This window comes from Thamnophis elegans, chromosome 4 (genome assembly GCF_009769535.1).
Source record: "Thamnophis elegans isolate rThaEle1 chromosome 4, rThaEle1.pri, whole genome shotgun sequence".
Lineage (NCBI taxonomy): Eukaryota > Metazoa > Chordata > Lepidosauria > Squamata > Colubridae > Thamnophis > Thamnophis elegans.
In genome coordinates, this window is record NC_045544.1 from 26896963 (window position 1) to 26909045 (window position 12083).

The window sequence follows — 12083 nt, forward strand, 5'->3', positions numbered from 1 at the left end:
TCTCCCATCATTGCACTGCATAAAAATACGATATGGCATACTAAGTCAGCAATGAGTGGTGGGCACTGTCATCTTGATTTACCTACTGATTGTGCTTTGTTGGAATGGCTGAGAGCAACAGGTGGTTTTAGTTTAAAGTTTGCTTTAGAACTTCGGGGGTGGGGGAATATGAAGGAATTACTTACGTCTGGGGAGACACTGAGAACTTAGGTCACGCAAACCATGGAATGTATGCACAAGAAAAAAAATTCAGAATGCCACTAGGTCCTAGAAAAAAATAACTGCAGCTCACAAAACAATTTCACCCACTTACGTGTATTATGGAAAATCAAAACAAATGTATTCCTGTGCCAGTGTTAATTTGCAATTTCTTGCTAAAGGCTCTGCCATAAATCAAGTTAAGTTGCAAAAAGAAGTTTTAAGCAGAATTCACAGTTCTAGATGCCCCAGTATTAAGTACACAGGCACAAACAGCTTTTACCAACCTGGTAATTTCTAATGCATAGGGACTGAAGTTGTCGGAGGGAGCCAGGTTGGGAAAGAGTGAAAAAAAAGGCAGTCATGGTTATTTATGTGACTGCTGGAAAAGAGAAGAGAATAAAGAAAAGTCTGATGGACTTAAAGGAGACTTTAACTTATTGGAGTGAGGGAGGTTCCCTGCGTAAGAAGAATGCAAGTAAACTGTGACATATTATTGAGATAATCTCAAATCTGTTTTATCTTGCCTGTATAATAATTGAAAGTACTTTTCAGAAATTTACAACTTTTAACACTGATAGCGTGATGTTACTTTTCCTATTTTAAGCTATGTATTATGAGCATTAACTTACTTTATCTTAGCTACATTTGATGTTTTACCCTGTAAATTCCTTTATGGTAAAGCCTAGGGATAGGTTTTGTCCCTATGCAAGGCAGCAAACAACTGGGATTATATTTCCATGACAATTCTGATATTGACAGAAGTCTCGTATTAGGGTTGTAGAGTGCTTTAGATTCAGAGTGGAAAAGGTCTGTTGAAGTGCATGGGGGCATGAATGCAGATCCTCTCTGCATCTCTTAAAACAACTGTCTCTTTCCCAGGATTATGTAGCTGCCCCATAATACCAGGAAAGGAGGCGGTTGCTTTAAAGAGTTGAGGATGAACATCCATTTATGTCCCTTTTTGCTCTGAAGAATTTTTTAAAAACTCAGTTCTAAAATACTTAAAAGCCTTATCAAATATATTTCCTTCTTTCTCACCTGACTGCAGAGAAAATTAAAGAAGAGCCTGCACATTTATTTTACTGGTTTCCTATTCAGTCAATTCTCAGTAAAATATGGTACAAAAAGTCATTTTTTTCATCCCACTGTCAAAACTGCCACTAGTTGTACCATATAATAATTCTTTTAAGAAAGTAATGAGCAGGCACCAGTTATATAGGTTGTAAAACCAGTTTAAATGTTTACTAATACTCTTGCAAGCCCTTAAAGAAAATTAAGTTTATTGTATTACTACTATAGTGTAACCCCAAATAAAGGGGAATGCTCTGCAACAGAAATGCAATTGTTGATCAAATAAATTCTATTATGTACAATATTTCATGTTCACTAAGTAGGTGGAGGTGAACAATGCTGTTTGGTTTGTCATCCCTACATGTGTGGTGGAAGTGGAATGTATTCTGAAGTTGGGGGGGGGGGGATGTTCCAGAGGGCAAAGAACCTCTCCCTCCTGTGACTCGAAGCTACATTCCACATTCTATATTTTCCGGTTCATATCTAATCTCAATACAGGGAAATAAAATGGTCATTTCCCTTTAAACTGTTGCCTAATTAAATCCTCAACTTGCTTTTTCAAATCAAGATAATTTAAAATGCTGCTTGAAAGACCAACGTTTCCAGGAACCATCTTTTTCTGGACTCTAATGAAAGAAATAAAAAGATAGATGAAATCATCTAATGAAAATATACACTTATATTCTCTTGGGACGTACATTCAAAATGGCCTTTTCCTATTACTCCTAAACCCTCCAGAACTGATTGGAAAACCAAAATGAGTTCGAAACAGAAGACTTTCCAAATTTGGACTCTTCTCTGCTGCTCAGGATTGTGCCCAACTACCGTATATCAGTCTTCCAATGAAAACAAGCATCCCCTTTCAGTTTTCCAACAGTCTCAACTATTTTCCTATGAACCCTCTCTAAATCCATAATGAATAGCTAAGAGACCTCCCCAAATAAATAGGGAAGATATACAGGAGATACAGAAATGGAAAGGAATACTGTAAGGTCTCAGTATATCTGTGCCTGAAATAAATACAAACACAATATACTGATAAACTGATGATAAACTCTTGAAAGTAGTTATAAGAATATTCCACAGAATAGAAGACTCTGTCCAGACGAAGGATATACCGTATATACTCGAGTATAGGCCGACCCGAATATAAGCCGAGGCACCTAATTTTACCACAAAAAACTGGAAAAGTTATTGACTCGAGTATAAGCCTAGGGTGGGAAATGCAGCAGCTACCGGTAAATTTCAAAAATAAAAATAGATACCAATAATGTTTTTGAATATTTATTTCAAAGAAAAACAGTAAACTAGCAGTGTATTCAATGAAATACTTCACTCACCTCATGATGCTGATGTCCCGCTGTGATGATGATGTCCCGTGCAGCCGCGGGAGCGATGTCCCGTTTCCTATGACACACGGCACAGTGATTCCTATCATTGGATCACTGTACCAGAGGAGGTGGGACATCGCTATGTGGCTGCTTGCCATAACAAGGAGGAGGTGGGACATCGTTGCAGAGCGGCAGGAGGGGGAGGAAGGGGAATCGTAAGACAGCCCTGCATTACATTAGAACGTGAGGAGGGGGGATGGTGCGGTGCGCGCTGAGCGGCAAACTGACACAGAGGGAGGGGAAACTCACAGGGGCACTGGGCCATTCACGAGTGTCACCCAGCGGCATGGCCCCGCCCCTTTTTCTCCTCCATTTCGGGCAAATTTTTCACTGACTCGAGTATAAGCCGAGGCGGCTTTTTTTCAGCCCAAAAAGTGGGCTGAAAAACTAGGCTTATACTCGAGTATATACAGTATGAGAAAGATTTCAATAATTCCAGATTGTACCTAAAATAATACAGCATGTAGCAAAATTTTGTCTAGCATCATGTTATAAGGAGCAGCTAAATATAAAATGAGTTAAGAGTTATTGGATGTAGAATATTATAGTGACTGCTTGTTATTTAAATGTTGGCACTTAACTCTGAGAAAGTAATAGATCAATTACTAATATTATCAAGCATTTTAATAATAATTTAATGCATTATTAAAGCAGTGTTTTTATATAATTGGGGTTTAGTAATACAATCTTTTGCTCACTTGCTATGTTAGCATTTAATTCAAACTAATTATAATTTAGAAACTTTTTGGTGATTTAATTGAAAAATATGTATTTAAATTTACATTATTACATTTATAGTGAACTTGGTTTACTTCATTTATTTGTCTCAATCTATTGAGTCATTTTAAAATGTATCTTTACTTCGGTGACAAAGCTGTACTATTCAACATCTACATGAAACCGCTGGGAGAGATCATCCGCAGGCACGGGATAAGATACCATCAATATGCGGACGATACCCAGTTGTATCTGTCCGCCCCGTGCCAACTCAATGAAGCGGCAGACGTGATGAACCGAGGCCTTGAGGCCGTTATGGACTGGATGAGGGCTAACAAGCTTGTACTCAACCCAGAAAAGACCGAGTGGCTGTTGTGCTTCCCTCCCAAAGATTCGACCAATATTCCATCACTCAGGCTGGGGGGTCAAATTTTACACCCCTCAGAGAGGGTTCGCAACTTGGGAGTCCTCCTGGATCCACAGCTATCTTTTGACCACCACCTGACGGCTGTGACCAGGGGGGCATTTGCCCAGGTTCGCCTGGTGCGCCAGTTGCGACCCTACCTGAATCGGGAGGCTCTCACAACAGTCACTCGGGCCCTTGTGACCTCTAGGCTGGAATACTGCAATGTGCTCTACATGGGGCTGCCCTTGAAGAGCATCCGGCGACTTCAGCTAGTCCAGAACGCGGCCGCGCGAGTGATTGTGGGTGCACCTCGGTTCACCCACATAACACCTATCCTCCACGAGCTGCGCTGGCTACCTGTCAATCTCCGGGTGCGCTTCAAGGTGCTACTAGTCACCCAGAAAGCCCTGCATGGTAGTGGATCTGTGTACTTGAGAGACCGCCTCCTGCCAATTACCTCCCTGCGACCAATTAGATCTCATAGATTGGGCCTCCTCCGAATTCCATCGGCCAGCCAGTGCTGGCTGGCAACTACAAGGAGGAGGGCCTTTTCAGTAGTAGCTCCGACCCTTTGGAACGAGCTCCCCGTGGAGATTCGTACCCTCACCACCGTCCAGGCCTTCCGCACAGCCCTTAAGATCTGGCTAGCCCGTCAGGCCTGGGGACAAAGATAGCCGCCCCTCCCGAATGATGAATGAATGTTGCTTATTATTTTTACTATATGTGTCTACGTCATTGCTTGTATTCCCCTTCCTGATTTTATGTGAGCCGCCCTGAGTCCCCTCAGGGAAAAGGGCGGCCTATAAATGTTAATAAACTATAAACTATAAACTGTACATAATGATGACAAATATTGTTAATGAAGTTACTCATTTTCATTCATTTGTCCTTGAGAACAAATATGATCCTGTACTTTAATCTACTTTTCTGTTTAGTATGGTTATAATCTATAAGAATAGCCTTCCATATTTTTCATAGCCAATAAAGCCTTCATCTGAAACAACATTTTTAACTGTCACTGCTCAATTATGTGATAAAATTGTTGATTCTTAAGGTAAAATATTTAAAACAAGGATAACACCCTCAATGTTTTATTAGTGCAACTGGATTTGAAAAGCTGCTTTGTGGGTTACAAGCCTTTAGAAAATGAATGGGAAGTAAAAAGGGAAATGAAGTCTTATCTACATAGCTTCTGTTGAAAAGCAGGAAGGATCCTGTGAGCTCCCTCTTGTGGGAAAAATAAACCAAAGAGCTGGTAAAGAGCGAAAAACACATGGACAGAACAGAAAGAAGGATATGTGCAGTGAAGGGTTTCACAGTATGGAACCAAAAGTTACAAGAGGGCCCATAAAATTTGGATGCCTGAAGTGCCCTAAAACACCTTCATCTCAGACAAATAAATTTAGAAATCCAACTCTTGAAGCTGTAGAAAAACTAATCTTAAGTCAGATTTTCTTCTATACTTCATTCTGCCAATATTCTTGGCTGATTTTGGAGCAAGATCAGAAAAGTTATATTTTAATTAAGCATTCAAACAGTCTTTCCTCCCCTTTTGCCTAGTTCTAGTTCATACATATTAAAAAAACCTGCCATCTTCCGAAATGATAGTTTTATTTATATCTAGGAAGACAAGGAAATCAGCTATAACTCTATAGTAACCCTTTTTAACCAGACGTGTTGTACTACATCCCCATCACCCAGACTTAACAAGCTGGGGAAGTTGGGCCTAGGTGGTTAGCAAGAATTATTCTACAGTGATAAAAGTGATCCTCATATCCATCTAGAATCTAAGCTCTGAAATCTTTATGCATATTGCTGATGAGCTCCTTTGAAGAAGACTCCTGGGTCTGGAAATCGAGCATTTTGACAATTTTCTTTGGATTCACAAATTTATTGGGAAGGGATGATGTTGATAAAATAAAATAAATACAAAATACACATTGAACATACTTTAGGTTTGTTACCTCCAGATTTAGAATGTGTGTATAGTGGAGGCAGTGCTCAGATTGCTCTGAGGGGTGATTTTTACAATGGAATCAGAAATCAATTTCTGCCATCTAACATTCATTATCGAGTCCTTTTTTTATTCTCAGAACATATTAGCAATCTTTTTTACTTCTGGAACTTTCTGCAAGCAAAATAAAGGAGCCAGGAATAAAGCTGGATTCCCTTTAAAGATGTAAATCTTCTCCTTGCCTGAATGACCACTCCATGGAATACTATCTGCTTTCTGTGAGTTTTGTTTTACTGTTGGTAAATACGTTGTTTTTTATAAGATAAGCTTTGAAAAGTTATCAAATTAAAAAAACAATCAATGTATCCCAAAATAAGAAAAAAAAACATTTACATTTTTATTCAAGATAAATTAAAAACAAATATCTCTCTACCCTCCAAACCTTATGAGTAAATTGTGGACATGGCTATTATTGCAACCATGTTTTGCAATGTTGACATGCGTTTTTTCACTTCAGCCTACAGTTTTCACTGCCAGCATCATTAAGAGATTCTTCAAATTACTTTTTAAATATCTCTCCCCCCAAGGACTTTCACTTGCATCTAATTAGACTACTTACCCCATGCCATGTAATTCCCTATTGCCAAAACTGTTAAATGCTTCACTAAGTAAGTGAGAAAGGCATCAATGGAACAGGACAGATGCAATGCCACTGGTTAACAATAGAGGTGTGAAGTGACTCCTTTAATTATGAAGCTCATTAATGCATAGTTTGCATATGTGTGTGGGTTGTGGGAATCTATGGGAGGATACTTAGTGGCAATTCTATTAAAATACCTAATTTCTCCTACAAAGCAAACAATTTCAGAAAAACTCACTGTCTCTTAATAAAACAACATAAAAGAAACTAAAACTCTTAGGCTGAATGTTAATGAAGAAAATGTGATAACTTTATTATTTACACTTCAATTTACATTTATAAAAATCTTCACATTCCAATTATATTAGAAATTTAATTTTATTTATTCTGGGATGACAAATGAAAGAAGCAAACTACATTTTAAGATAAGATCTGATGTTGGCAAAAAAGCAAACCAAAATACACCTTTCATCAAATAAATCTGTACTAAGTAGAATCCACTGCATGAGGTATGGGACAAATAATTTAGGATGGCAGCCAAAACCATTATTGAAAAAGTGAATCACTTATTTGTAAGCAAAAGCTTAACTAAAGTGTCTAACTGGTATTTTCAGAAATGTAAATTTTTAAAATGAAGAATGCAGCTACAATCATACTTCTTCGATTGTTATTAAGGCAACCTACATTTGATAGAAATAATTATATTTTTTTACTCATTTATTTACAGAAGGAGAGATCTACATTATCTGAAGCTTGATTTCCACCAGCAGGACACTCATGCAAACAGGAAAGCCATATTTATTAGCTACACTATTGCTTCTCCTAGCACCCTTTTGGAGGTAATCTAAGACAGCACCCAAGAAAAATGAGTGCTAGGCCTGTAGGTAGAGGAGTATGTGAAACCAGCCTTCTTAAGCTGTTCCCAGATGGGAAGATTTGCAAATCCTATCCTTCTTCAGATAGGACTGAAGGTCTGGAATAGAGTAGAGTAGAGTAGAATATAACAGAACAGAACAGATTAGATTTATTTGGCCAAGTGTGACTAGACACACAAGGACTATTTCTCCAGAGCGTAAGGTCTTGATGTACATGCAAAACAACAGAGTAATAATAATTATAATATGATACCAATAAGAGGGGGCAGTAGAGAAGATGAAAAGGATTATATATTACAGCTATACAACATGGGTAAATATACTTAGACATCAGTGATGGGTTCAGGATCCCGTTGCAACCGGTACGGTTGTAACGGGATCCGTGTTCTCCACATGAACGCGCACAGCACGCGCACAGAGCATACATGAGTCCTACCCTTCAGCAATGCCTCTGCAACGCTCCAGCTGCTCAGCGGAGTGTTGCGCAGGCACTGTATGCGCCGTGCACGTGTGCGGAACCGCCAAAGAGTTTAAAGACAAGTAAGGATGACGGGCAGGCACCGGTACGCCCGTACTGGGACATACCGCCTGCAACCCACCACTGTTAGACATTGAACTGAACACTTCTATAATCCAATTCATTTTTTTTTTAAATTAACCATTGTGTTTCTATTGTTAAACTTAGCTAATGCCAAAAAATGTTACTTGACTGACTTGATTTAAATACTGCCCACATTCTTAAGATCTCCAATTCTCTGTTAAATCTATGTGACACATAAAGGACAAAATAGAGAGCAGGCAAGTAACTCATTCTTTCTTGATTCACAATGAAAGTATAATGGGAAGAAGAAATAATCTTGAGGAATTGAAAGAAGAGCCACTATGAAGACAAAAAGGCAGCTAAAATAAATCTGAGTTTGGGATAGAACTGCAATCCGAGTAGCAATCTCCCATAAGACCCTCCCTAGTTCTCATGAAAATAAAGAGAGGGAAGGGATGCACATTTAGAGTTGCAGGATTCTGTTACTGTAACATTATAATAAAAATAGCATTAGCAAGAACGACTTTGGTTTCGTAGTCTGTTCTGCCTTGAAGAGCTTACACGAAGAGATGTACTTAAGATAAATTCATGTCACAATGAGGAAAAAAGGAGATAAAAGTTAGGAATAGGGTACTGATCCATTATCTTAGCAATAGTCTGGCTCCAATCACCCGATATCTATTCTATATGACCAAGGACATTTCTGGATTTCTGATTTAAAAATAAAACCCACTTGGTTGGAAATTGAGGCAACTTTCAAAAACAATTAGCAACAGGAAAAGGGAGTTTTATGTCCAAAAAGAAAAAAAAAACTAATAATTCCCCTGGGTGTGCCCAAAGTAGCTCTCTGGATGCTGGCCAATATATTTGCCTCTCTTTTTTATAATAAAAATTACACTACTGAATAAAAATGTACTCCATTGCTCCTAACAGCTGCCTGTGGCTGCCAGACAACACATTAAGCTGGCATAGATAAAGTTTAAAATTAAAACCACGAAAGCAGTCCAATCTTCCAGCACAATTTTTAATTATATTCAGCAGTATGACATCTTTCCTTTAAAAAAAATAATTAAAATTAGTACTTCAAAAAAACAAGAGCTGCTTTCAGTATATATAAAATTTTTGTGGGATGAAGATTTTTGATTCCTACAAAAGTAGTCTGAAAGTTAATAAACGTAAATATTAATATAGTCAATATATGTAATTTTTATATTTTATATTATTATATTTTATATTTATATTATAATTAAAATTCTATCCCTTGATGAAATCTAGTTACAAACTAATGGATGAATTCCCAATGTATTGCCTTCACAACTCCTGCTATGTCATTTCTGATAATTTAAGACCTCACAAAGATTATAGCAAATATCTTGTTTTGTCCATTTTACCATAGCAGTAGGTGGAAGTATTTTCTTTGGCTTCATACTAATTAATAAAAAGAAATAACTTACTGTCAGAATAGAGAGCAGTTCTTTCACGCTACACTCAGGTTTTAAATGCTCCTTGAACATTCTGATGGTTGGATGCTTCAAATAGTAGTAAGAAGCAATGCGGCCATACGTCAGAGGTTCAATATTGCGGTCATCCTATTAGATATTAAAAAATATATACATTGTAATAGAAGTAATGCAGAGTGTATATGAGATGAGTTAAACACATTTTAGACAGCATTATATCAGAAATGTGCAACTTGTATTGTGTTGAGATTGGGATTAAAATATATATTATCATCATCATTTTACGCATTGTGTATCTAGCATAGGATGAAGGCCTCTTCCATATGTTTCCAATCAATACGTCCTGAGCTTTCTTTTGCCAATTGGGACCGCAGTATTGCTGATGTCATAGATCCATCTTGTTTTAAGTCTTTTTTGTGGACGCTTTTTATCAAGTGGGATCCATTCTATGACTGCCTTGGTCCATCTGCCATCAGTTCTTCTTGCTATGTGACTAGCCCATTTCCACTTCAATACTTTTACTCTCTTGATAATATGGCATATTTTCATTTGTTCTCTAATCTATGCACAGGTCTTTATCTCTTATCTTGCAATGGTGAGCATGTATCTTTCCACTTTGCGCTGCTTTTGAATCAATACAAATATATATATATACTTTAAAGTCACAACCCCTGGTATGCCCAAGTATGGGAGGAAGGTCACACTTCCACTCTCTGTCATTAGGCTCGTCACAAGAGACCATCCAGACAGAAACCCAATATTTTTTACTGTTGCCTTTTTTTGTTACATTTGTTATATTTATGCTGATAAATAAATAAAGGGAGACTAGTATAGATCTATTTCAAGCTATTTAGCTCTCATCAGCTAGCCATACCCAAGTTTTTTTTGGAATCGAGCACAGGTTCGATTCCCAAAAAAACTTGGGTATGGCTAGCTGATGAGAGCTAAATAGCTTGAAATAGATCTATACTAGTCTCCCTTTATTTATTTATCAGCATAAATATAATATAATATAATATAATATAATATAATATAATATAATATAATATAATATAATATAATATAATATAATATAATATAATATAATATAATATAATATAATATTATATAATATAATATTATATATATATATATATATATAATATATATATGACCCTTACTGGGGTTGGGATTCTTGGGTACCCCAAGAATTCTACAATAATATTTCTAATAACCTTTACCAATTCTTCTCTCAAAATGTTGGATGGAGTATAAATTAACCTTACCTCTCCTATTTTAATGCAGTAGGAGTATTCCAGATCAAGAAGTGATTTCTCAACAAGGTTGGAAAGAAACTTGTTCATGTTATCATGGCTCACATCCTCTAAGTTATAGTAACTGCATAAATGAAAATAGGACAGATTTAAAAATAAATATTGCTCATACGCAAACCACAATATAATGTAACATTGCCCAACACGTACATGTAGTGTAGATTGTCATTCACTTTAGGTGTAAATCAATGGCCACTTTATATATTACATTTCCCTGACTGTAATTTAGAATGCTTGAGGGAATACAATTGAGATTAAAGGACAAGTAATTCTATTTTCCCTTAAGATGCTGGATCGAAACTGGGAGACGGAGAGTTCTAGGTATGAGAACCAACTGAGTGACCTTGGATCAGTCATTTTTCTCACTTCAATCCACTTCATAGAGTTGCTGTGAGAAAAATAGGAAGCAGGAGTGCAGGTAGTCCTCAACCTACAACCACAATTGAAAAGTTCTTCTAGTAAGTAAGACATTTGTTAAGTGGGTTTTACCCCATTTACGACCTTTCTTGCCAGAGATGTTAAATGAACAACAGCTGTTGTTAAATTAATAACACAGTTGTGAATGTGGCTTCCCCACTGCTTGTCAGAATGTTACAAAATGAGATCACATGACCTCGGGACAATACAAGTGTTATAAATACGAGTCAGTTGCTATGTGCCACATGACCAATTTTGATCATGTGACCATGGGGATGCCACAATGATCATAACTGTGAAAAATGGTCATAAATGACTTTTTCAGTGCCATTATAATTTCAAATGGTCACTAAATGAAGTATAAGTGGAAGACTATCTGTATTATGTATATACTGTAAACTGCCTTGGGTTGAACAAAATAAAGTTAACAATCAGTCCATCAGTGTTCCCCCTTAGTCATGAAAATCAGTTGGGGGAATTTTGAGCCAGTCACTCTTAGCCCAAAGCACTTATCAGGTTGTTGTTGGGAAAATAGGAGGAAGAAAGAGTATTAATTATATTTTCTGCCTTTTGTTATTTATAAAAATAATAAAGCCAAGATAAAAATAAATAAATGAATCAAATAAATACATTTGATAGACATACATGGATGCTTTCTAGTTATTACTCTATGTGAATTTTCAACAATTGGAAAAACACAAAAGTGAACTTCAGTACCATTCAATTTTTTTATAATCTTATTGAGAGTTTTACATAATTAAAAGATAAAGGAGATCAAATGTATAAAAGAAAAAGGGTAAAAGAAGTGCTAGAAACACATAGAAAGAGAAAGGAAGAAAAAAGTAAAAGTTAATCAGCAGCTTCGGATCTTATTTACAATTGCAAATAAACTTATACCATTTCTTCCCCTTTAGAAATACATTATAGTACCCTTCTTCCTATATTTAATTTCTTTTAATCAGCAAACCTAGAAATCATTAGCTAACTTTTATCCAATTCTAGCAAAAGTCCACAAAAGATTTTTAGTCATTTATATAAACACTTATTGTTTTGTCCCTTATTAAACAGGTCACTTTGGCCACCTTTGCAAGTTCTGC

General features: G+C 36.7%; 1 protein-coding gene across 1 annotated transcript in view; it reads right to left on the reverse strand.

Annotated features, from left to right (window-relative positions):
- ASCC3 (activating signal cointegrator 1 complex subunit 3) overlaps positions 1–12083 on the reverse strand; it is a 216684-nt gene that overhangs the window by 42660 nt on the left and 161941 nt on the right. The window contains exons 35-36 of the mRNA XM_032216493.1: positions 10522–10633; positions 9251–9385 (exon numbers count right to left, since the gene is read on the reverse strand). Coding sequence (XP_032072384.1) covers positions 9251–9385; positions 10522–10633 — 247 coding nt within the window. The remainder of the gene's footprint in view (positions 1–9250; positions 9386–10521; positions 10634–12083) is intronic.